Below are 27175 nucleotides of genomic sequence, written 5' to 3' on the forward strand. Positions count from 1 at the left end.
CGTTAGTAAATCGTTCGTTTATATTACAAAACCGGGGGAAAAAGTATATTTGTAGAACCACGGTGACTTGTGAAATTCGTTAAACTGTAATTGTGAATTTCTCCTGGACCTCTTTCTCCGAGCAGCAGAATCTGATGCAAGGTCGTTCTTATCCATTCCTTTATATGTCCCGCTGTCACCGAAACGGCTGTTTTGTTCATCGCTTTTCTCAAATTTATTCGAAGCACACCATGTGTCGCTGAGCAACCGTCTGACTCAATTTTCATTATTTCTGGGAAATTTTAATCCCCAAAAAACTACAGAATGCACTTAGGATACGAATTATTATATTTAAGGTTCCAGACAACCCTCTATAAAACAGTAGAGCAAACTTACTATAAGCAATGTTGGTCTACGTTAGAAATTTTTAGGATAACTGTTATCTTTGGTTTCTGATAAGTTCGTAGACATCTGTTGCAAGGCAAGCGTCGACGCAAAATCGAGTCAGTGCAGTCGATCGAATCGGCGCCTCCATTATTCGCGCGAAAACAGAGCGCCAGTACTCGTTACGCATAATCCTGTAATTTAACCAACCGTAAGTCCGCTTTCCTGACCTTGCACGTCCCAGAAATCCTTTTATTGGTCGCTGTCGGATATTTTGGCAAGCGACTTCGCGGCGAACGAAGGTCGTTTCGCGTGTAAATTACGAAGACGTGGCCACGAGCGCGGCACGAAGACGGCGATCCCATTGTCCGGGTATGTGTTTTGACAGATCATCGGTACGATAAGACCCTGGTCTTCTCTGTATTTGCAAATGCAACCTCTCGCCTCGAAATAAATTCGCGCGCCACCGAAAATTCCTTCGTGATTCATTGTTTCGCGGCTATCGTAACACTTCCGAACGAGGAACACGTTTTTCAATAATTAACAAGTTACTGGTCGCGCGAGAGCATGATTTTTGCGGATTGCAAACAAACTGATGGACTTGTAAAAATAAAAGCCTGTGTTACCAAATAATTTCCTTCGAAAATAAATTTTACGTTCTATGAAACAATTTGAAAGATGAATAAATTATTTCCCCCTGTTCTCCTGAAAAAAATATCGTTTAAGAAATTGTACTCAAAATTTATTCATTTCGTAAATTATTGTTACTCGAAAGAAGACACGAGCTGCATATAGAGTTCAAGGAAAAGTTACGTTTCATTATAAGTTGATATATCGCTTAACTTTTACGTGTCCGGAAGTAGGTGGGCGACCCACGAAACAGGGTTATACAGGGTGTTCGACCACTCCTGGGAAACATTTGAATGGGAGATTCTGGAGGCCAAAATAAGACGAAAATCACGGATACTAATTTGTTAATTGAGGCTTCGTTAAAAAGTTGTAGAAACATTTCCGGCCACAGAGTATATTTTCGGTAAAGAATTTTTTTCTTGAAAGTACGTAGGATTTCGAGGGTATGTGTATTCACCAAAAATGATTGTAATTGCCCTCTACAGCTAAAAATAATTTTTTTGGAAAGATATGAAATTTTTTTTTTCCAGGGTAACCTGACAGTTATGGTCAGACATTATATTTTCAGTAATGAATTTTTTTCTCGACAGTGAGTAGGAATTTGGAGTTATATGTAATGCCCAAAAATGATTGTAATCGACCCTTGCAACCAAAAATAATTTTTTCAGAATGATTTAAAATCTTCTAATTTAATTTTTTAATAACTTTTGATATTCTTGATTTTCACAGGGGTGGCCGAACACCCCGTATAATGAATTATTTCACAAACTACCAAACGTCATGCAAGATTTTACCACAATCCGTTTCCACTCGATTGTCGTAGCTTAAATAAATGACGAGTTTGCAATATCGAATGATTTATTCTTAAAAAACGTAAAAATTGTTCGTAGAATCGATTGGCGAAGTTTAGACGTCGATGACGATTCGGGGAATGATCGAGGTTCGGAAAAATCACGGATGATCCGGCAATCGTGTCTTTCCCCGTCGCGTAATCGATCGTTTTCAGCGCGGAACATGCTACCGGTGCGTCACGACGAAGCCCACGACACAGTTAAAGAGTTTGTAAAAGGCTCGACCACCTAGACGCCCACTACGAGCCAAGTGTCTCCTTTTCAAATGACCGCGGACCTTTTTACTGGCGGTAATTTTCTAAACGGTTCCTTTCCCTCGGTGCATTGTTGCAGTTGCACCAGATCGCCCGAAGCGCGCGATTGATGGACGCGTCGCTTTTCTTTCGCGGTCGTCGATGATATGTATGTAGAAACGATCGATATCTGTCCGATAATCGAGATTTTATCGCCAGAAGGGACATTGAATTGCCTTTGATAACTCGACGTCTAACGAGAGTACGTGTTGTAATAAAATCGTACAGGGTGACTCTTTTCCTATTCAACCCCCTTTAAACTTGCTACATCCTGACTACATTCTTCATATCAAAAAATACATTCTCTAATAATCTATCCTGAAAAACTGTAATAACTTATCGAGGAACCATAAACGAAGCGTGATTTAAAATTGCATATAACGCAATACCTTGACCAAAATATCAAATTTAATAAAAATGTGATTTAAATGATTGAATTTCGATCGAGAGTCGATTTAGCTACCAACCTGTTGTGTATCGAAACAATAAAGAAGAAAATTTATTTGTAATAGTAAGGCTTTAGTGTATCGTTTAAAGCAAAATATTGAATATTCCCAATGTTTCTTTGGTTTATTATTTTTCGAAGACGTTAAAGACTGCGAATCTCCGCGCTGAGTCGATCCGTGGATCGTAAATAAAAATGATCGCGATGGAAACGGAATCTCGTTGAACTGTTACACGTTGACGAAAATGGTAGTGAGCACTGAAAGAGCACTCTTTCGTCAGAGTGCAATACTTCATTCAAAATTTATTGCGTATGAGGTGTGTCGATTCTGTGTGGCAATCATGAACACCGCCACGGAAATCGCGCCGCGACAGGACGACCGCTTTGTCGCTCTTCTCGGACGTGACGTAACTCGTAGGAAGAAACTGCAATCGGCGTGAAACATATACGCGAAGACCTGGATATTCGCGGCACGACCTTATTGACGATGATTCACGTGATCATCCGTCTTGTTTTCAGTGTGGGTCCGGTGATATTCATTGAAAAGAAATCATTCCTCATGACTGGAATAAATTACAACTGTTTTACAGTTTCGCACTTCCTTCGTACGCTTATTGCGTTCAACGCGACTTATATTCTAGAACGAAAGTAGTGGAATTCAGATTTTCACGTAAAATCTTCGGAAGAACTGCTAAAAATTACCATATGATTTTAAGAGGGGAGTCTCATGTGAATGATAGAAAATTGAACTATTTTTCTTAATTTTTTTTAAGGAAATGTTATATCTGACGTTATGATTCATCTTCACAGTTTACTTAGCTATCCTTTGGGAATACAAAATAATTTTTTTATTAATTTTCACTAACTTTTAATGTTGTTATCGCGTCCACAGTAAACATGTGTCCAAACACTGGCGTAGGTGATTGCAGCTCTCAAGGTTGACTAAATCAAAAAAATCAAAACGATTTTTATTCAATAGCTTAAAGTAAAAAATTGCAAAATTTAGTAGAGGCCAAAATAAGACGAAAATCAGGAATACTAATTTGTTGATGGAGGCTTCGTTAAAAAGTTATTAACGTTTACAGTTACGCTCGTACAGAATTTTTTTCTAGAAAGTAGCTAGGATTTCGGGGGTAGGTCTATTCACCAAAAATGCTTGTAATTGACCCCTGCAACCAAAAATAATTTTTTCAGAATGATTTGAAATTTTTCAATTTAATTTTTTAATAACTTGTTAATGAAGCCTCAGTCAAAGCCAAAAAAAAATTGATTTTTTTGAGGTCTCACATGAGACTCCCCCCTTAAAAAATATTTCAAGGAATTTCCGTGATTTTTTAGGGCTTTCAAGGTCTCGTTGACTGACGCGAAAAGTTTCTAGATCATTTATCACGACGGCTGACCGTATCGAGCCTCTATTGTGCACCTTTTCTCGAAACAGAGCGTTCTCACGATTCAATGACAGAGTCGATGACGATCTCCTTCCAGCAATCTGTGTCTAGGCAGTTCAGATATCGATCCTTTTATCACCTCGATCGATCTAGCCGCACGATTTAACCAATTTCTTAAGCATTCTGATATTTGATCTTAAAAAACCAAAGTCTTACACCAACAGGAAGGAACTATTGACCTTTTTAATTACAAAGTATCGTTCGAGATAAACGAAAACTCAAATCGATAGTGACCAACGTGATCTGTCAAACTTGTGACGCGAATACATTCACGTTAGATCACTGGAAACGAGTAATTCAATTATTCATGCATTCACGATTTTAGCGGTTATTCTTAGAAACCAGTCACATTTTTATCCACATAAATAAAAGTCTATTCGAATAAAAATTCCTCGAATAATCAGAAATTCGAGCCAACCCGTTTCTTCAAACGTAAAATCCTTAATAATTAACAGTGACGAAACTCGGTGGGAGGGTGCAAAAAGCTGTACATCAATTCGTAATAACTTTAACGCGACAATAATTACACGAGACTTTAGCTGACGTAACACAGCATCGTGCAACGGTGATCATCGTCGATTAGCATACATCGGTGATTAATCTACCAGCAGCAGAACTTATCCTGGACACCGGACAAACGGGTAAACACGTGCAGTATCATGAGAACGAGGATTCGAATTACTTATGGTAGTTCGAATCAATCGGTCGTAGCGCGTGCTTCTCTGCTCAGACGCGCGATCCCAGGTACAGAAATATCGCGTTGATGGTGCAGAGAGATCAGATTAAAATTGTCACCCTGTATGCTTCCTCGTCTGTCGAGAAATCTATCTTTTCCGAGGCTTCGAATCGTACGCGTCGCTTGAATTCCTCTGGAGATTCGTATCTTCAGGCAGATTAAGAAACTCCGCGATGACAATTCCCTCGAAACTATGTTAAGGGGATCATTTTTCTCGTGTAACGTAGAGTGAATTAATGGCAAAGCAAACACCGTGTGTCAGAGAAAGTGTTGTATATGCCCCGACAGTGCGCTGGATGAGAATTGTGCGACGTCTGACCTAACGTTGCTAATGAAACGCTAAGCCCACGCGGTCCTGGTAAATTATTAACAATTAATGGCACTCGAATGATATTCCACTCGTGGCTGTCGCGGTGAGAACCGCGTTGATTTGCAACCGTCGCGATGCAGTTTCGTACTCGTCGCGGGACGCTTTAATCGACAAATCGAATCACCGCGATGCAATCACTGACCATTCAATCGTTGAGTTTAAAATCCTGTTTGGGATTCCTTTTTCTGCCCGAGGATTTTCGTAACGCGAACTTGTAACGCTTTGTGTAAAACGATATTGGGCGCGAAGGACCATCGTAAAAAGAGACGTGTTGAAACTCGACCAGAACGCTAAATCCAAGACCTAGGTCAGCGTTTTGGATTATCGAAAGTAAATATGCGTGAACGCTGCAGAAACGGTTGTTAAATTTAGTAGTCTGCGGCGAGTGGGTTACTATCTTGAAACGAATTCAATCTGAGGACGAGTTTAATCCTTCTGGCTGTCAGTATGGTTTTTTTTTTTAATTTTGTAAAGGGACTGCGCGTTGCATTTTAATTCTTGTTTTCTCCGTGTTTCGTAACCCGCTTGGACTCATCCGCCTACGCAAGAAACAAAAATTTCCGCAAACGACGTCGCTGCTGCTAAATTTATCGAGAATTAGAGAAGAGTCAAATTTTTAATTCAAAATAAAGTGTAAATTTTAGTTGATATAATAGTGTGGTTATTGAAATCGAAATGTTTCTGATTTTTGACATTTTTTTTAGTTTTTTAGCAAAATATAGTCTGAGGATAGGTTCTTCCAGATCTCGATTAGTAAAAAGTATATGATGGAGAAAAATAGCAAATAATTCTTTTTATTAATGCGTATACGTGTTGACATTTTAAGATCCTCGATTATTTATGTTATCATTTAACCTTTTATTTTTAGAACTAAGAGTTCGTTTCAAGAAATATACTATGTCGCCTACTTTCTTAGCACTTTCCCCGACTATCTGCTACCGAAACAAAAAAGTGTCAATTACTGCAACTTTCATTTTTTTAATGTTTCGAGTACTGAGACAATTTTTATGATCAGAAAGAAATTGGACAATATTCTTTGACTGACTAGTTCACTCATTTGGTATGGTAATCCAATAAGAAGCAAAGAAGATGCAATAGTTCCTTTGAAGAAAATGTTAAGAAACATTCATATATCTTGAAATGAAAAATAGGAGTAACAAAAATCATAAACTTCTTTCTTGAGCTTGATGGACAAGCATTTAGTTTCTTCCACACTAATTACAGTAAAATAAATACAAATATGCTCTGAAAAGGACCCAAACGAATCAGTCTTTGATACGTATCTAATAGACCTCAAATTGACCATCAGTATAAGTAGAAACAGAAAGCAACGAACAGACGCGCCAGCCGAATCGCATTCAATCGTACACGTATACGATAAATTCTCAAGTATCATTATCTCGAAAACGAAATATTACAAAACAAATATTATTTTACAATTTCAACTCGAACTTGTTCAAATTTTACTCGAATACAAATTTGAGGAGGTTGAACATTCTCAGAATAATCAGAGACAAAGAAAATTCGAGCCAACCCGTTTTAAAGCAGTTCTTCCATCATGAAACTTTTAATATATTTATTTATACCAAAGAAATTAGATACTTGAATGAAATTCAATGGAAATAAATGTTCATACTCTTATAGAAAATCGCGATAAATTTGCAAAAACCAAGTCGAGTAGACAATTTTTATTAGAAATTACGAATGGGTCACTTTGATTGCTTAAAACAAACTCGATTAAATATCTGTTTCATTTACACTGTTGTGTTTTCTAATTTTCAAGTGTACAAAACAAAGAAAATTCGAGTCAATCCGTTTTAAAGCAGTTCTTCCATCATGAAACTTTTAGTATATATATTTATACCAAAGAAATTAGATACTTGAATGAAATTCAATGGAAATAAATGTTCATACTCTTATAGAAAATCGCGATAAATTTGCAAAAACCAAGTCGAGTAGACAATTTTTATTAGAAATTACGAATGGGTCACTTTGATTGCTTAAAACAAATTCCATTAAATATCTGTTGTATTTTGTGATTTCAAACTGTACGATATCTCTTTGGTTTGGACGTGAAAAATTGTCGAGTCTCAACAAAGTCTTGAGATAAAAACTGATTGTGAGAGTGCAAAGGGTTAATCGTACACGCGGGGGGACAAATCTTAAAATGTAATTATCTCGAAAACGAAGATTGTGATGGATTTTCTATGAGCACGAGGTATCCCGAAACTCCCTGAAACGCGGTTTCGAGTCTGCAGCGTTCACCTTGATCCCCTGACACGAGGCATAACGTGTGCCGAGTACGTTCCGAGGCGCTCGGAAAAGAGACACCGAAGGATCGCGTTAAGTAATCCTAACGCTCGCTGCATCGACTTAATCGCGAAGGAGCGCGAGTCATCCTATTTTTAACCTGGTGGCGTACGTGTAACACGGAAAGTGTCCCGATCTGGGCCAGTCCGGGTACCCCACCCGGCATCCGGTAATCCGGCGGTCCCGACGGCCGTGTTATCCGATCTCTCCTTCCCCCCGATTCCTATCCCGTAACTCCATCTCCCTCGTACCGATCTTCCACGGCTGCTTCCACCCGATCGGTAGGGTTTACTAAGAGAGCACGAATCCTCCGAAGGTTCAGTGCGAAACGCGCTCTCGAATTCGAAGGATCCATCGACTCCTTTGATCCCCCACTCAGAGGCAGACGAGAGACAGACCGTATAGTAGAGAGAAACAGAGAGGCTTTCGCTAGCCTGAAGATTGGTAGAACTTCTTGCTCGCCGGTGGCACCGAACCACTCGTCGATCCGTTCTTTAATCTCGATGAGCGCCGATCTCGGGCCCAGAGTGTCACTTCCTCGCCACGCACTGACGGACCTGCTGCCGATCTAGAGGATCACGGCTTCTGCAACGGGAGAATCGTCGACGGGATGATCGACAGGATGATCGTGTTGACGGTCCTTCTTGGACTTTTGGTACTCAGCCACGGTTTACGTAAGTTTCCGTTCCCCCTCGGAATTTTTCATTTTTCGAACGGCGAAAATCTTGCTTGAACATTAACGAATGATAAGGGAACGAATGAGTCTAACATAGAATGGTTCATTAGTGATGTTTCACGTCTAGATCCTCGAACTCTCTTCGACCGATCTTTTAGACGAATAATTTTGTATTTGCAGTTCTTTACCGTGGTCGTTTCTGTGCGCGTAAGTCGTTTCTCGAATTAAACAGTGACAGAAAGAGCTTGATTTCGCTAATTTTTTAAACGGAAGAATTAAATAAAGAAATAAAAGATCTCGCTGTAATGGCGAAAAAGTTTGCACGTCTACAGTTTAATTTAAGTCGAACACGTAGAATAAAGCGAGCATACTCGAACGCAGGAATAAAAAGGTTAAGTGCTTGGTGAAATTAAGTTTCTTGTACAGAATCTCTGTCAGAAACATTAAAAGATACGTCTTTGTTAAAGTGACGAATACTCTCTAGAATTAATTGCCACATTAATTTACTCGTTATTTTGGATAAAATGAATATTCGTGACAATAATTCCATAAAAAAGAGTTATGAGTGAATTTTTAAACTTAAAGTGATATTTATCGACATTGTACACTGGTACTTATTAAATAGTAATCTAAAAGTGAATATCTAAGATCTGCAGAGATTAACAAATAGCTAGTAAATAGAATCATCAATTTCTTGATTACTTTTATAGCAGAAATTTATTATAATTTACTACGTGCTTTGGAATAAACGGGTTGTGTAAGAAACGAAAGAAGCGTCTGACACATTTCTGTCAGGTTTAAAGCAACGCTGTTTAAGTTTATGAATGAGAGTGATGAATGGAAAGCGCCTAATGAAGTGTTGCACGTCACGTAGAGCACGCTTGTTTTACGCTAATAAGTGCCGTAAAAAATCCACGGCAGCTACACGCGAGGTTCCAACGAAATTAATCATTATAAATCACCCATCCTTAGTTTGGTGACTGACAGAAAAATTACAGTTCATTCATAAAACGATTAATGTGCCTATCGGATTCATTGAACAGTTCCAAACATTCCCCTGCATTTCTAAATACGTTTCAGAGCATTAGCAGAGTTCTGATATTTTTCTAAATTTCTTTCTAGCTCCGTTGCATTCTCCTCTCGAATCGAACAGGATTAACAAAATTTTGAGCGCCGTAAATTTTAATTAGATATAACTCTTCGACAAAAATTTAATTTTCTGCCTTGAATTCGAGAAGGAAGTTTGTCATTTCGTCGATTACGTTACAGTTGTTACAGTTATACAAGCCTTGTGGTCGAGTAACCAAATCGATCGTTACACCTGGTACAGTTTTTACCAGTCATTCCGAAATATCGACAAATCATTATTCACCTAGAAAATTATTTGAAAAATACCACTCAGTTTTTTCTATTTATCATTTTTAACCATGTTAGCTTCAAGACGCGTATCGATCACAACTTAAATCAATTACTTTCTAAAAATTACCCAAGTAGAATTACTCTGAAAAGTCTATAAAAATACGATTCGAACGCTGCAATTGGTATTCAACGTAGCGAGAAAATATTCACTCAATTTCTATAAATAATGCTAAGGTTGTTAACACCTACGGAATCAGGATGACGTAATTATTTCATCCTTTAATCGAGAGGAAAGCCTTGTAAGTACCCAGCAAGTTATCAATCCCTGGTCTTCTTCTCGTTTTACGCGCTTTCGCGATCCGTTTCGCTTGTATCGAGTCCGTCCTCTCTTCTAAGGTTAGATTGCGCAACCAGCAACTGGAGCAACGATCCGCGAGCGCAAGGACGGTACCATTTACGTCATTAAACCCGGTCGATCTTCGAGCACGTGCAAAAATTCGAAGAAGACATTCCACTGTCGGGCGGTGCATCGATATCGCGAATAGAAAGAAAAATCAATCCTGAATTACGGGGAATGTGATACGATGAGTCAGTAGAAAATGAACAGCGCCGAGAAAATGCTTAGACGCTGGCTTTACGAAGGCTGACTAAGACGTCTGACCCAATACGATCCGCAGTTCCTTCCAGAACAGCTCTTCCCTTTCTTCCTATCCGTAACTCCACAAAGTTCGACAAATTTTATTTCTACTAACGAGTTCAAATTTTAGATTCATCCATCCCGTACAGAGATGTTGTTTAGATTCATTCGTAGTTAAGAATTAATGTTAATGTTAATATTACATACGAATGAATAAAAAATTTTTACTTGTTATTCGTAAATAGAATTTATAGATCTATCCAGCACTGTGTAGATCTCTGAAAGTTTTGCGAGGTTGGACAATCTGTAAACCGACTTTCCTTTTCGAATGTACTTAAAGATCACGCGATTCAAGAAATTAAAAGTGTACTTGCACTTTCTCCAATCAAATTCTTGGATAAGAAATGTAACGTAAATAATGCCCTTTTGCTCGTAACTATTCTCAGTACGATTGTCAACTGTCAATTGTTCCTGAACCTCCTTGAAAATTTTGAAGAGTAAGCATTGAAGTCAATGATGTACTGTTAACAAGCTATTTGTCATTCGCATTGAACGTTTTTGGTCAATTTTGAAACTAAAAATATTATACAATATTGATCATTTTAAAGAAACCATGAACGTCAAAAACGTTTAATACAACGTGATAGGAATATGATTTTAAAGATCTCTATATCGTATTAATATCAAATTATTTCTAATTTTCAAATAAAGACCAACTGCGTGACATTTTAAAAAACAATCTTGAAATCCATTCGAAGTGCAGTATTGGAAAGGTTGACACAGACAGCATATCAACAGTCGAATTAGCTATATTAACACAAATATTGATTGCTGGCCAAACGTGTCGTTTTCATACTAATATTTAGTCTCAATAATTTAATACCAACGTGCTTGCACTGCCAATAATGTTGTTCGATAAAAATAGACACTCTGAGAGGCTGTTATTTCTATTTGTTCGAGACTGTCCGTTGTTAGGTAATTGTTAATTTATAGCTATTCGTTCTACACCGCGAAATCTCTGTCCCCAAAGCTGCTTGAACATACTCGACGATGTATAGGAAATTTATTGTTAATAAAAGTCGCGGGTCGATCCGCTGGTTGTTTTCTTCTACAGAGCACATCCAGCATGATTCTTCTTTTTCTTGTCGGAGAATGGCAAGGCTGCGCGACTATGTAAACGATTATTATAGCAACGGTTGCATAGCGTACGAAGGATGATGTCAACGACAACGTTTAATCAATGTACATACATAACAAATGGTTCTTCGAAGTTGCTAATTTTTGGCTCGTTTTTATAACGCTTCAACTCAGGGACACAGAAAATTACAGATCGTTACCGTTATCTTTGCTCGGTTTCTGAGTAGATAATTTACTGTCAAGCCGTATCCGTTTACAGAACCGTGAAATTGATATTAAAATATACCTGAGTTACGAAATGATTCGAACGACGCCGATATGCTTGCACTTGAAACGTAATACATTCTTCCGGTTGTTTTATTTTCACCGATTTCTTCAATTGTCTGCTTGTACACGTTTCCCAGAAAAGGAGAATTTTTTAATCTCTAATCCTGGGAATTTCATACATCTTCAATTTTTTGTTTTGCTGGCCTCGAGTATTTTTGATTCTTTCTTTGATAAATTCATAATTGCATTGCTGCACGTACGTTGGACGAAACAAAACATTTCGTACTATTTTATTGAATAAAAAGAGTGTCTGATTAATTTCAGAATGCCCAAAACAAAAGACATCGCCAGGGCGAGAAGTCGTTTGTTACACTTCCGTTTCCGACGTCGAACAGCTGACCAACGCAGTCTGCAGATGCACCACTCTGGTGCATCAAGGATACGATGTGCGAAATATCTCGACTTCCGGTAAGTCCATGGCATTTAATGTGCAATAATTATCAGTAATCGCACGTAACCAAGCGTAATGCGTTAATTTTTACGTTAAACAACGATCGTTTAAGAAGCAATTCTACGATAATCGCGACGATCGAAGCTCGGCGATTATGTCAGCTGATTTCTTATTCGTAGCGATCGGAGGTGCGGAAATATTATTACAGAAAAACCGGGAAACGATGAAGGGAATTCTTGGAAACATATTGTTACAAAATTGCAGGGCATTTATCAGTTCCGTGATTGAATTATGGACTTAATAATTCATATAGCATTTACAAATGTAATCACGACAATTCCGTGAGAGACAATTTGTATAAAAAATGAATTTATACGAATGATGAATCCTTTGGGACTTCGACTGGGGTTTTCTAATTGCTGATTCTTTTTTTTTAATTATTTTGAATTACAATTTTAATTTTTAAATTACATCGAACACCATTAAGGAAGGTTCAATTTAAGGGAAAGTAGTATAATAATAAAACATCGTTGTATGTCTCCTGCTATCAGAGATCATTTTCAACTATGGAACTTTTAAATAACAGCAAAATATTTTCCATGATATTTAAATATACTTTTGTTTGCTGTAGAAACATAACGTAATATTTGAGAAATCGACGATGACCATTTTTACTGTCGTTAGAAATTTTTACCAATGACAGTAATAACACTGTTGAGTATCATAATATCGTGAGATTCGAGAGATTAAATTTTTCAAGATTGCGTAAACCCTGTATCCATAAAGATGCAACCACATCCTTGAACTTGCAACAGGATATCGAGACCTGACCACAACGAACGTATTTTCTTACAACCGTCTGGCATCCATCAGAAATTCGTTTCCACTTTTCTGTTATTAAAATGCAAACTTCAATAAATTCTGACCTCAAGATTTTCGGTGTTTAAATGAAAAAGAAATTGTGCACATCTATCGTATTTTAATTAATTGTTATTTTACTATCGTTTGAAGTTTGCCACAATTCTTGCGCCTGTTGGCTATATCGCTGACTACGTGTAATTATGCCATTACCTCCCAGACGTGAAAACTATCTTTATCTTCGTGATTAATGGACGATCGTCACCGTTTTAATTAATGATGTCGAGCAAGTTTCAACGACATTTCGAGAACGTCATCAAGTTTTATCGACTGCTAAACATTTCAGTTAACGATATAATAAATTTTCTGCTACTTAAATTCTCCAATTTTAACCAACAAATAACAGCAATTTAGACTAAAGCTAGTAACAAATCTTTTGTTCAAACTTGATGATTATACAGATAACACTGATACATAATAAATTAATATTTGAAGAAATCATATATGCAAGTTTGTAATTGGAATTGAAACAAAGTCAGCGAGTTTCCTTGAACTCTTATTTGAACAATAAGCGCGCGAAAGGAGCTGAAGCTTGTCGAATCGGAAGTGTGCTCGGAATTCATAAAATCGAGGTAGACATCGTTAAAGTATGCATACGACACAATATGCTCGATGAATATGTATTCATGCCGATAAGTCACGTTCATGTTTGTCGATCACCAGATATTTTACACTTTTCGTCTCGCCAATCAAACTCTGATACATCGATGATTCGCGCTTATAGATTCGTGGATCGTATCGAGAGGATTACGTTGCATAATTTTGGTTCTCTGACTTTGGGCCTTACGAAGATATTTACATACGAGGCGTTGAAGCGAATCCATTGATGGATCTCGTATTGGAGAATCGAAACGAATGTTTACGAGTGTAATCAAAACAAGCATTTTTCAATTAATCGTAATCTTATCAGAACGTGGCTTTGGATATGATTTAACTATTAAAATTCCACCGAAACTGTAGTATAGTAATTAGGATATCTCATATCAATAACAGATACACAAATATTTATAAAATAGTATTGGAAATTAAATAACAAATAAAATAAGAAACTGAACTCGAAGATAAATGTAGAGAATTCGATACAGTTTGACGTCGTACGGCCAATCAGTTTCTGGCGATAAGTAATCACAATAAATATGCCAGGCCTTGGGTTGTCATTAAATTTACTTTTTTTTATAAGGTAAAAAAATTCCTTTTAAAAAAGCCCGAAACGGTTTCGAAACGTCGTCGAAATCAATTCGTTATACATATATAAGAGAGAACGATGGCCAACTGATTACAGTGTCACGCAAAATTCGACGTTCACCGTGGAAAAAGGAAGGGAAAACCGTGGAACAAGAAGAACGAGGACAGAGGCGACAACGTGAACCGCGTTTGTGACATAATCGCGCAAAAACAAACTCCTACTTAGTTGACTCTTTTTTTTTCCACGCTTTCGTTTCTCGCCACAAATGGTTGCACTCGGATGATGCTTGTTTTCGAGAAGAAACATTTCAGCGACAATCAAAATTAAACTGTAATAAAATAACTTCAATAACGTTCCCTTTTTGTTTCGGTTTAAAGATTTAGTGACACTTTAGAAATAAATTTTATATATTCGGTACAATTACAGTTTAAAGAATACGTCGCTTTCTTCTTTGCAACACTCAGGTATAAATCGACTTTGAGGATCTATGAGATGATCTAAAAAATTTATAAAAAAATTAGCAATAGACTTCGAATTATTTCATTTATACGATGACGATAATTATCAAATTTTGAGACGAAATTCCTTTGAGATCGTAATTTTATTTTAGCATATACTTTATTCAGCCTATCGATACATTTTCGATACAATTTTTGTTAATTTAATCTCGAGTTACGTAACGAAACAGGTCAGACTTGTTATTCGAAATAATTGCAGTCTGTAAGTGGAGTAAATCGTCGGGGTCCTGTGCCAATTATTATCTAAAGATTATTGCAGTGAATTATTACGATTCGATTTCGAAAAATGCCACGTGTCTTTACGAATTCGTGCATGGGTGTGGCTAATGAAATGCCAAGACCGTCGAAAGTGGCCCCAACAGATGATCCAGATGTAACAAATATCACTTTCCCTCGCGTTCCGCTAAATAATATTTAGAGTGTCCATTCTTTCTCGATCGAGATTTAATCTCGACATCGAGAGTGATCGTCTACAACGATTTTTTTCGTCCGAGGACTGAATTCAATAGAATTAATTACTAAGGACAATTACAGCGAAGACACAGGAAATTTGTTCATTTTAAAACCTGGTATTCTGTACGAAGAATATATATCCCTGGACGACAATAATTACTCATGAACGAAATTATGGAAAGATATGCATTAAAGAAACGAGTGGACTGTAAAAGATGGAGATTTTGTCAAACCAGTTTTTGTATGCATTCTCACACGTAACTTCGAAAGAAAGTAGAGTATAATGTAATCCTTCGTGCAGTTAGATTCTTATCTGATTGGTACTGAAACTGTAATTCTACGGTAAAGATTATTTTTTTTAATTTTAATGGTTCACGAATTTCTTTAACTAACAAAAAATGACGATTTGAGCTTCTCAGTAGAGCTCGTTTAATTAGAGGGGCACGCGAAAGTTCTTGATTAATTGTGCACGATGATTTCGTTTCATTAAACAGCATCGTGTGCCGTGATCAGTGTATTACGAGATTGATAATTACGCGGAAAGGATAGCGGAATTTTTGTTACAAAAGCTCTTTTTAAACAACCGTTGGTTGTCGTGAAATTTACTACGCAATTAATTTGAAAATATAGCGCCAGGAAAGCGAGAAAAAATTCTTGAGATTCCAAGAAACCTACAGACGAAACGTAGAAGCGTATGAAAAAGATTTAGAGCACTAAGAAGTAAAATATGAGACGCATTATTACGAAGAAATCGCGAAGGATGCTGCGATAAAAAACGAGTAAAGATACTTTAGTTCTGTGTTTTAGTCGTTTCGTGTAAAAATTATGAAAAGATTCAGTTTGCTATATTTCTTAGATTTAATTTATTTTATACAGGGTGTTCGACTACCCCTGGGAAAAATTTTAATGGGAGATTCTAGAGGTCAAAATAAGACAAAAATCAAGAATACTAATTTCTTTATGGAGGCTTCGTTAAAAAGTTATTAACGTTTAAATTTCCGCCCGTACTGAATTTTTTTCTCGAAAGTGGTTAGGATTTCGAGGGTATGTCTAATGACCAAAAATGATTGTAATTGACCCCAGAACCTAGAAATAATTTTTTTAGAACGATTTGAAAAATTTTTATTTCGTCGAAAAATTTAGGCACCTGTCGATTTTTCTTGAAAATTAGTTTTTCATTTTTAGTATTTTTGTTTGACGCCCTACAGAAAAGTTGTCTAATACTTTTTTGTAGGTACCCATGAGCTCTACTTCACAAAAAAGTTTCATTGAAATATATTCACTATTGTAGGAGTTATGGCTGTTTGAAAATTGGACCATTTTTATGGGGTTTTTCTCATTTTGCGGGATCAAGGACTAACTTTTCCAATATTTTTGTGATTTGTATATATTCTCCATCAAAATACGCGTTATTTGCTTTTTTATACATTAAAATCCTCTAATCCATTCAGGAGTTATGACATTTTAAAGATTCGCATGAAAATTCGGGCAAACATTTCTGGCCTCAAATTAGATTTTCGGTAAGGAATTTTTTTCTCGAAAATGCGTAGGATTTCGGGGGTACGTGTAATGACCAAAAATGATTGTAATCGACACCTGCAATTGAAAATAATTTTTGTAGAACGATTTGAAATTTTTTAATTTTCAGGGTGACAGACAGTTGTAATCAGACATTATATTTTCAGTAATTAATTTTTTTCGCAAAAGTGCGTAGGATTTCGGGGGTATGTCTATTCACCAAAAATGATTGTAATTGACTTCTGTTACCAAAAATAATTTTTTCAAAATGATTTGAAATTTTTTAATTTAATTTTTTAATAACTTTTTAACGAAACCAGGGGTGGCCGAACACCCTGTCAAATAATTTGTTTAAACAACTTTGCCAACAATTTGGGAAATATCTCATTGAGAAGAAAGCGTTCGAATACTATTGTACAGTTGAAATGATAGACAAACACGTGTTTTGCAGGATTCGAAAGTTTCCAAGAATCATTGAAAAGTATCAGTCCGTCTCTTCAGTTCATGATTTCCGTGGACGACCCTGGAAAAACGCTGATGACTTCCGGCACAGTCCGTCAAGAGATCGCCGCTCGTTTGATCGGAATACTGAAAGAGGCAATTCACATTTCTATAGCAGCATCGAAACATTTTCAGTTGACTATTATTTAACAATGTTCCTTCGCCCGAACAGGTCGATGGAGTTGAATTAAACATGACGGCAGGTTCGAAGGAACGTTTGGTGCACTTTATGAAGGATCTAAAGAACGAGTTGAAGAGGAAATCTTACGACAAGAGGATCTTTTTGGTTCTGCCGACCAAACCGGAGGATCTTGGGAAGCAGTTCGAGCTGAAGGAACTCTCCAAGTAAGTAATTGTATTAATTGGTGTGCTTAAATGTGAATATAAAAACTTCAGAAATTGATATTTTCGCGTGAAAACCGGAACGAATTTGTCAATTTCAATGGACATCGTTAGAAACGTTTCTCGAATAACAAATAAGACGTCAAGATAAATTCGATGGCGTAACTAAATATTTTCTGAGGACTCCCTTTCTTGCTGTCTATAGCTGGTTTTTCGCTGTCAATAAAACACAACTTTGTCCAACGTGTTCATGCAAAACCGGTAAAGTTTCTAAAGAAACGTCGTTGAATACGTTGTCGGCAGGATCGTCTTATGAATTATTGACCAAGGGAGCAAGTGAGAACAGATTCAATAAAAAAAACTGCTCATCTATGTTCGGTGTATCTGCCTAACCTTGTGCCAGTTGCAAAGTCGGCAGCGCGTTAGGAATGCTGTAACAATCTGATGCACCAGTTGATTGAACGATTGTTCGCGGATGACGAACCTTTACAATTAGTAGACGAACCGTTCGCGATTTTTTTACTGAATATGGATGAGTGTCGCGTGCAAGGCGAGAATGCGAACCAGAACGAAAGTTGTCATCGGAGCGTACGACGAGAAATTAGCTTCTACGAATAAATTTCAAAGCTAATTAACCGAATTACACTGCGTTACTAGGGACAGAAAATATTTGATTGATCCCAGAAATTGTTTCGATGCTTATTTTCTCTAATGCAAATAAATAGCTTTCCTTTTCTGTGAAAATATTGTAACAATATACAGTTTAGATTGAGTCTAATTTTGCCTCACCAAACCCTTTACACTCTCCACGAAAACGAAACTTTCTTTTTAGTCCTATCTAGATTTATTTTAACATCTGGACTTGAGAATTCATTTTTTTAGCTCCCCAGTGAAAAGTCCCACTCACATTAAGCAATTGCCTAAATTTTCCAACTTCCAGGTCCTGCACTCCATATGTATCGTATTTGTAAACATTGCTCGAATCTCTTGTCAATTTCGAACCAGTTAAGTCAATCCTAGTCAGCGTCCATACGTAATTCGCACTGCACAAACAGTTGCACGCACATTTCATCGAATATGGATGAGTTCAGTGCATTCGAGACAGTTCGTGAAATATGAATGAGACTGCTCTGAATGCCTCGAAACGACAGTTTATAACAACGGTTATCGTCTTATGAGCGGATCGACACGTTTCATACGATGATTGTTTCTCGGTTCCCTGCTTGGATCATTTTCAAAAATGATTCATGAAATTCAATGTATCGTGCAAATTCACCTAGTCTTCTAATCTCTTGTGTTTGTCGTCAGGTACGTGGATCTATTCACGGTCCCGACGCATTACTTGGTCGAAGATGACGAGGACTATCATACTTTTCATCCGTCGCGACTGATGGGTCTCTTCGATATGTTCAACGCGGACAGTCTGATCGATTTGATCAACGGATTGGGCGCGCCTAAAAGAAAGACACTGGTGTCGGTGCCAGCCAGTGCATACAAGTTTATTTTGAAGGATCAGGACGACAATGCCCCAAGATCATTAACCGAGGAGATACAGCCGGTTGTCATTGATCAGAAACAGGTGTGAAGTCGTTCTCCGCGAACTTTATTCACATTCTATCAAGAATATGCAAAGATTACGACACACGACTGAAACGATGAATTATTTAACGAGTTGTTTCTTTCTTTTCTCCTTAGCTGTGCGATTTGATGAACAAAGGCGAATGGACGGTCGAAAGGGACGAAGATCTCACTGCGCCCTACGCTTTCAAGAATAAAACCTGGATCGCCTTCGAGGATAAGATTTCCATCGCGATAAAAGTATATCTTAATTGCAACGTAATCTCTATATTTACTATGAATTTGCGTTTAATGCAAGATAAATGTTCCAGGGGAAATACGCGTTGCTCCGGAACCTGCCAGGGCTCGCCATACGAGACATAGAAAACGATTTCGAGACGAAGTGTGGTAAACCACTGACTCATGAAATTCACCACTCGTTCACAGATTTTAAGAGGAAGTCCAGAGCAGCCGTTTTGAATGCTTTGGAGGATGATTTGCATGTAACTAAAAATTATCATGATAACTGAGTCACGTCTGGAAGTTAACATCGATCGCTAAGTACGGTATCCTTTCCAACAAATTGTCTGGAAAAAATATTCTTAAACCTTTGAGTGTTTTGAATATTAAAATTGACTCGAAACTTAATTTGTAAAATTTGACGATATTGTTTCGATATAAAATTCGAGAATTCGAGTATCCGTCGGTACTACGCCTTTCACCGAAGTCTCAAGCGCCGCAAGGTGTATCAGTAGATGGCGATACGTATTTAATTCCAATTGTTGTTAAATTTCAATAACCAGCGAAACTAAATATAAAATTATATTCAATCGCTCTTAACAATTATTTAAAAAATCAAAGTTCCATTCGTGACTCGATCGCTTCGCAAATTAAATAATTATCGTACATTTGTTTCTAATTGCAGCAAACCCAACTCACGTATCCAACAAAAGTCAGATCCTCCGAGTTTCGAGTTGTTCGAGTAGTAGACACCGAAGGACACATTCAAGCGGTTCGCGAGAACACTCAAACTGAATTCACTTGCTCGAGGCAAGGCTACTTTGTCCACCCAAAGAGCTGCAACAGGTACTTAAACCAAGATTGTCAATCAATTATAACACAGTATATTCGACCTATTCGAGCTGTTTAACGACCAAATTTATCCCCACAGATTTTATCGTTGCGTTAAATTCAATCAAGAAATAGAAGACTATTCTGTGTTCGAGTTTGACTGCCCAGCGGGTCTAGCTTTCGACGAACATACGGAAGTTTGCGTTTGGCCAGGATCGCTGTCCCAAGGATCCCCGTGTCCTGGGAGCAGCGAAATCGCGCCTGTGGCTCGAGTAAGGTTCGAATGTCCGTCCAAGCCTGGCTACTATGCGGATCCTCAAAATCCTCGTTGGTTCTTCGCCTGCATAGATCTAGGTCTCTATCTCTTATTGTATCGACTGTTAAGTTACTACCAATTAGCTTCTATAAATTAATTCAAACCTGTAACGACAGGTGGTCCTGAAATGATGGCATACGAGTTCCGTTGTCCGTTTGGTCTGATCTTCGACGAAGAGAAGTTTGTGTGTGAATGGCCCTGGTTAGTGAGAGGCTACTCTGGCAATGGTTATACTAGCACGGAATACGACTACAGAGGATCCGATGGTCACTCTACTATTGGTATCAGTCAATCTACTGGAGGTATTGGTGGTCACTCTACTATTGGTATCGGTGGTCAATCTACTGGAGGCATTGGTGGTTACTCCACTGTGGGCATTGGTGGTCACTCTACTATTGGTATCGGTGGTCAATCTACTGGGGGTACTGGTGGATACTACACTGGACATCTGCCTCATGGATATTCAGGAACAACGGGCTTCCAAAATGGCGTATATTCTGGCACAACAGCCAGTGGAACAGGATATTCAGTAGACTCAGGATACTCTGGAGCAGCTGGCGTTGGGCACGCGGGATCTACTATTGGAAGTCATGGTACTTTTGGCCAAGGATCGACTGGATACCATGGAACAACAGGAAGTCACGTGGGCGTTGGTGGTTTCCATGGAACTGTTCCTGGTGGTTACAGCGTCTCTCAAACCACTGATAAAACAGGATCGATCGGTGGAAGCTACGGAGGTTCGACTGGTGGAGGATCATTAAATACTGGCTACGTTGGATCAACGAGTGGAGTGTACTCTGGAACAGCTGGCGTTGGGTACACAGGATCCACCACTGGAGGTCACGGTACTTTTGGCCAAGGATCGACTGAATACCATGGAACATCTGGAAGTGGGTACTCTGGGTCGACAACAGGAAGTCATGGTACTTTTGGCCAAGGATCGACTGGATACCATGGAACATCTGGAAGTGGGTATTCTGGGTCGACAACAGGAAGTCATGCAGGCGCTGGTGGCTACTACGGAACTGTTCCTGGAGGTTACAGCGTCTCGGAGTCTACTGATGAAACAGGATCAAACACTGGCTACGTTGGATCAACGAGTGGAATATACTCGGGCCATGCAGGATCTACCGGCACGAAATATTCAGGAACAACTGGCACGGGTCAAGTATCCTCCGGGCCAGGATACGCAGGATCAGGTGGCACAGTGCACTCGGGAACAAGCGGAATTTACAGTGGAACGACTGGCACAGGCTACACAGGATCGTCCTTCACTGGTCACGGAACTGATTCAGGGTCCAGAACAGGTACTCACGCGGGAGCTGCAGGAACGAGTTACACGGGCTATGATAACAAAGGATATACAGGATCCACTGGGACGACTTACACGGGGTCTGTTACTAAAGGGTACGGAGGATCTAGTGGAGGATCCACTGGGACAAGTTACACAGGATCGCCTGTCAAAGGATATGGAGGATCTACTGGACCAAATTACATAGAAATGCACTTAGGAGGATCAACTGGGACAACTTACGCAGGGTCTGATACTAAAGGATACGGAGGATCCAGTGGAGGGTATCCAGGATCCACTGGGACAAGTTACACAGGATCTCCTGTTAAAGGATATGGAGGATCGACTGGGTCAACTTACGCGGTGTCTGATACTAAAGGATACGGAGGATCCAGTGGAGGGTATCCAGGATCCACTGGGACAAATTACGTGGACTCTCATTTAGGAGGACACGGAGGATCTGTTGGAACGACTTACGCGGGATCTGCTACTAAAGGATACGGAGGATCCACTGGGACAAGCTACTCAAGATCCGGTACTCAAGGATATGGTGGGTCAACGAGTGGTTACAACGTTTCAGTAGTAACACCTGGAACTTACTCGGGGGCACCTAGTCTAGATGACTTCCCAGGACCGTACGAAGGGCCAAACACACCAAGAACACAACAAACGTTTGGCACACGAACGTCTCAGGGTCCGTACGATCATTCTTCTGAAACAACAAGACGACCTTGTGAGTATTCGCCATAAACCGCATTTGCTTTTCATTTCCATCGAACTGAAATTTTTCTTTGCCCCAATTCAGTGTATCCTGGACAAGTGGGAGTGTCGACCACGTACGTTAGCAATACTGGAACGAAGGGATACGGACAAGGCGTTGTATCGTCTGGTACAACTGGTTACCAAAGTGGTAGTGGGTACACAGGTGGTGTCAAAGGCGTCCCTGGCACGACGTACCATGGAGTTGGTACACCCACTATTAGTTACGGTACGTCAGGAACTGGTACTGTCGTGACAGGAACTAACGTCCACGGGGCAGTTATTACTGGAGACTCTTCTCCCGGAACTATCGCCACTTACGGAGGCACTCCTGGCACGGTAATTTCAGGATCTTCCGATCAAGGTACCATAGTAACTGGAAGCAGTTATCCAGGTTACGTCACGACTGGCACAGGTACACCTGGTTACGTAGTTAGCGACGGAGTCAAGACTGTGTATCATGGTTCCAGTCCTGGAACCACAGTTTACGGAAGACCTGCTACGAATACCGAGCATATAGGTCCAAACGCGTTCGATGGTAACGTGGCAGGATATACGAAAACATCCTCTGAAGGCTACGACAACGTTTATTCTGGACATACGTCGACACGACCTCAAGACGCGACCCATATCGACACATCTAAAATTACTTTGGGTCCGTCGAAGTCTCCTGGCTACTCGTACACCGCGCCAAACGTTCCGTTTAAAACGGGAATGACATCTTCTACGGGAATACCGGTTGCCCCTACAGAGGGCAACGTGCTCACTGCGACTACTCCGACGCCATTCTTGAACGTCGAGGTGTACAAGTCACCGAAATTCGGTTCCACGGGCACACCTGGCATCGTGAAAACCTACACGGAAGAACAGTACCAAGGATCGGTTCCTTCCGGTTTCACGCGTGCACCAGTCACGACTGTCTCGCCTCTGAGCTACACAACTGGATCTTTTGGAGGAGCAAAACATCCAGTTGTGACGTCCACGGGTCATCCAGTGATCGATACTGGATTCAACACTGTGTCTTCGACACAAGTGCCTGTGATAGATCACGACAAATTTGGTGGAAACATTCAAGATGGATCGACGTTTACTCAAAACCAGTTTGAGTTTGGAACAAGGATCACGCAACAAGGGAGTTACAGGAACCAAGGCGGTTATGGTTCTACCACGACACCTTCGATATTCGGTGGATCGTCTACAGTTCCATCAGTAAGTAAACAATTACCAATGTAGCTTATTAGTAACTAAAAATGTTATCTTTCGTAACGTTGCAATGTTATCTTTCAGCCTGATTATGTATCCAGCACGTCCGGTCATGGATACTACGATTCCACTTCGAGGAGCTCATTCGAGCAAAGGGTGACGCCTTCTGGTATTCCCAAAACAGTGCAACCACAAGTAAGTTTCAAGACATCTTTCCTAAGATCGACACGATCGTGAAATATATTTTCAATTCTAGACTCAGTACTTGCCAACCGATTATGGTTCATCGCACTACCAGTCATCGTCTCCTGTACCCCAGGTTCCAGTCAAAGGTTCGACAAACGTGGGTCACAACAGAGGCACTACACAATATGTTCCGAATCAATACGATGGATACACGTCAGGATCGAGCTCCAGAGACTTCTCCAAAACGCAGACATCCTCCACGTCGACGTTCGGGCAGAACTACGGTTACTCGACACCTTCTTCCGTCGTTTCGTACCAAACCACTGCCAAATCTACAGACGTGGGAAAGGCTAAAGTGATCGTGAAATGGAGCGACCTGCATCCTCTTCTTCTTGGCAAACTTGGAGCAGAGTGCACCTGTCGAGGAGACCCCTTCGCCAATCTCCGGGGTCCAGGTTCTAAACTGATAAACTCGTCCAAAGGCAAGGTGGACCTCTCGAACTACGACGAGTCCGAGATCTACGTGGATCTCGAAAAGGACGTCTCCTACGAGAACAGTGACGAGTCCACGTCGACAGGACCGGTTAAAATTTGGACAGATCAGACGCCTGTCTCTGGAGTTTCTCAGATCCAGGAGAAACCGTCGTCGGTTTATCTGCCGAGCGTGACTCCATCAGCTAACCGACGCGTTGGCCATACGGATTCGTCGATATATTACATCAGAGGCACCTCGCCTAGAGGCTTCGGTGGCAGTTTCAGATCTGGGAAGAGTCTGAGCAACGATGGACCTTCCGCGAACGCTGTCAGCAATGGACCTTCTACGGACGACGATAACAACAGACGTTCCACGAATAAGGCTGACAGTGGAGAGTCTTTCCATCCGTACGGACCTGGTGGACTCGGCGATTCGGAGGAGGTCCTCGATGGAGCCACCAACTGCGCCAGACCAGGACTGTTCCGACACCCCAACTTCTGCAACAAGTTCTACGCTTGCCACTGGGACGAATGGAAGAAGAAGTTCACGCTACACGTGTTCAGCTGCCCGGTACATTTGACGTTCGACGGCGGCATGGGCGCCTGCAATTGGCCGAGCATGGGGCCAGCTTGCCAGGACGATAACTTATTAGTTTAGATGGTTAGCTGTCGACGAACAGCCAATCGATCTCAGATACCGCGGCCTTCTCGTATCACAGAAGAACTTGGTGTGAATTTGTTACCACGTGGCTAGAGCTTGCGCAATTATTTATATTTGACGATTATTCGTTCGAACTTTAAGAGTTCTGCCTAGTTTGGAAGTAAAATAGAACGTTTCATTTTGAATACTTAGAAGCATCACTTTGGAAAGATTGCGATGAAAATTGATGTAAATTTTTCAAGTCTTTCTCCTGAAAATGATATTTTTTTATTCGGAATTTTATATACGTATAAGGTATCTATAGTTTGAATCGAAATTTGACGAGAAAGAATGGATTTTTGTTCAACATGCTGTTCCTTTTACAATTTTAGATTACTTTTATTTATTTTGATTTATCTGATACTTTGCTTAGAATTATCAAAACGAGAGATGTCGTGCCAAACATGGACGTAAGTTTATTTATAAAGGGAAAGTAGACCAAGCCAGATGCGAATATTAAAGATAATAACGAAAAGACACACTTAGACATACTACCTCCCTTACGACAGAACCAATTAGGTGGCCACACGGAAGATGAGGATATTTTCCAGTACACTTCGTATTCTTTTAATATCTACTTTTAAATGTTTAACCTTTCTCTAAACGAATGAATTTGATGTGCTTGGAATTTTTCGTAGTTTCCCTTTTTGTTCATTTATACGTCCACACAGTTGTCTGTACAAAACTATCAAGGGCTTCTGCATCTGTATTTTCGTTGTACTTTGATTGTAACTTTTTCGTCCGATACAAATATTTGAGTACTCTCAAAGTGTATTTATAGTCGGTTTCGTCGTAACGATTCCGAAACCCTCTTAGATAGTTAACGCAGGAGATATCTGGTCGAGTTCCAGAGCTAATATACTATATTAATGCTCCGATTAAGTTTCGATATTCAATATCGGGATTTATTTTATCCGCCGGTTCTAGTTTTAACTTCGTCTCCATGGGAGTATCGTATAATCTAGAATAATCTATCCCATGTTTCTCAGCTACTGACTCAATGTAATTTCTCTGGCTTAAATTTAATATATTATTATTGTCTGAATATTTACATTTCATTTCCATATTTGTGTAACTCTCGATCCTACCCATATGTTTCATCCTAAACTCAGATAATTTCTCCTTAATATCGTGGATCTTTGATCATTGGAACGTAGACTTTGTTGAAATCTCCTGATAACTAATTTTATTTCGAAAAAATAATCTCAAGCATGGAAAATTTTACGTATGCTAAGAGAACAAAATAGAATTTGTCACAAAACTACGGTTCTCACTTTAGACGAATGAAATTAATTCTGTGACTTTAAGTTGGCTTTAGAAAGATAATATTAATATCGTTATGATTTCTGGCTTACGCTGTATCTTTTACGAAACTTGTTTAACAGTTGTTTAATTATCTGAGCACACAGAGACCCGACAACGAAACTAGGCGTGAGATAACGTTTAATTATAACGAGGTAACGGTTCACGCTTAATTTCTTTGCATACCATCGAGGTTCGCGGAATGAGCATATCAGAATGCTTTCTCGAGGTAACGAGGTCCAAGACAAAGAAGAAGAAAGATCCAAGGCGATCGAGGTACAGCGACGCGAAAGCACACTGTCCGGAGTGAAAGTCAAGTTGTGCTCACCGATCCAAATCGCAGGAACTCAATGGTGTGTGCTGTTCGATGTCGCCCGGTATAATTGTAAATAGCGTCCCCTACTCTTCGAGATTTTTTTAATATCGACTCGCTGTCCTCTGACGAAAAAAAAATCGATCTACAGTATCGACGACGAGAAGAGAGAATCGACGAGAAACTGGGTACAAAATAGTACTGGGACTATTTCATTCGAACGCTACGATAGACAAAAAATTGTAGTAATCGAATTAAATAAAAATGAAATTTTTAAAAGAGAATCTAAAGAATATTCGAATAAAAAAATTTGACAAGTTCTAACCCTAATCTGAGCGCATGTAATCTGAGTTATGTCGGTCATCGTTGACTCGTTATTCGAACTGGAGAATGATTGGCAATTTTGTATGTATTTATAGAGTGTACGTACATCGGTATCGATAACGCAGTTTGCATAACTGATAATTCCCCTCGAATTTGTTTACTTTCTTTTCCGGGTTTCTCGAACTTCCTGGCAGAGGCAGGAAGTTGATCTTAATATTCTTTGGGCGCTACTTAAAGTTCTTTTCACTCTGTGTTCGTTTCTGACTTTGT

General features: G+C 39.4%; 1 protein-coding gene and 1 long non-coding RNA gene across 4 annotated transcripts in view; one reads left to right on the top strand and one right to left on the bottom strand.

The window, feature by feature from the left end:
* Positions 1 to 27175, bottom strand: part of LOC143342108 (uncharacterized) — a 46533-nt gene that overhangs the window by 11622 nt on the left and 7736 nt on the right. The window lies entirely within an intron of this gene.
* Positions 4702 to 26011, top strand: LOC143341692 (uncharacterized). 3 transcript variants are annotated; one of them, XM_076764723.1, is made up of 14 exons: positions 4702 to 4774; positions 7763 to 8120; positions 11847 to 11990; positions 17018 to 17163; positions 17240 to 17412; positions 18718 to 18988; positions 19105 to 19227; positions 19299 to 19469; positions 19892 to 20052; positions 20138 to 20391; positions 20470 to 22377; positions 22450 to 23612; positions 23691 to 23801; positions 23863 to 26011. In XM_076764723.1, exons 2-14 carry the CDS (start codon positions 8057 to 8059, stop codon positions 24922 to 24924), a joined length of 5751 nt encoding a protein of 1916 aa, XP_076620838.1. In that variant the 5' UTR covers positions 4702 to 4774; positions 7763 to 8056; the 3' UTR covers positions 24925 to 26011. The 3 variants fall into 3 exon arrangements, with proteins under 3 accessions (XP_076620838.1, XP_076620839.1, XP_076620837.1); XM_076764724.1 differs by lacking the exon at positions 4702 to 4774 and adding an exon at positions 4801 to 5124 and having other exon boundaries at positions 7826 to 8120; XM_076764722.1 differs by lacking the exon at positions 4702 to 4774 and having other exon boundaries at positions 7309 to 8120.

This window comes from Colletes latitarsis, chromosome 5 (genome assembly GCF_051014445.1).
Source record: "Colletes latitarsis isolate SP2378_abdomen chromosome 5, iyColLati1, whole genome shotgun sequence".
NCBI lineage: Eukaryota > Metazoa > Arthropoda > Insecta > Hymenoptera > Colletidae > Colletes > Colletes latitarsis.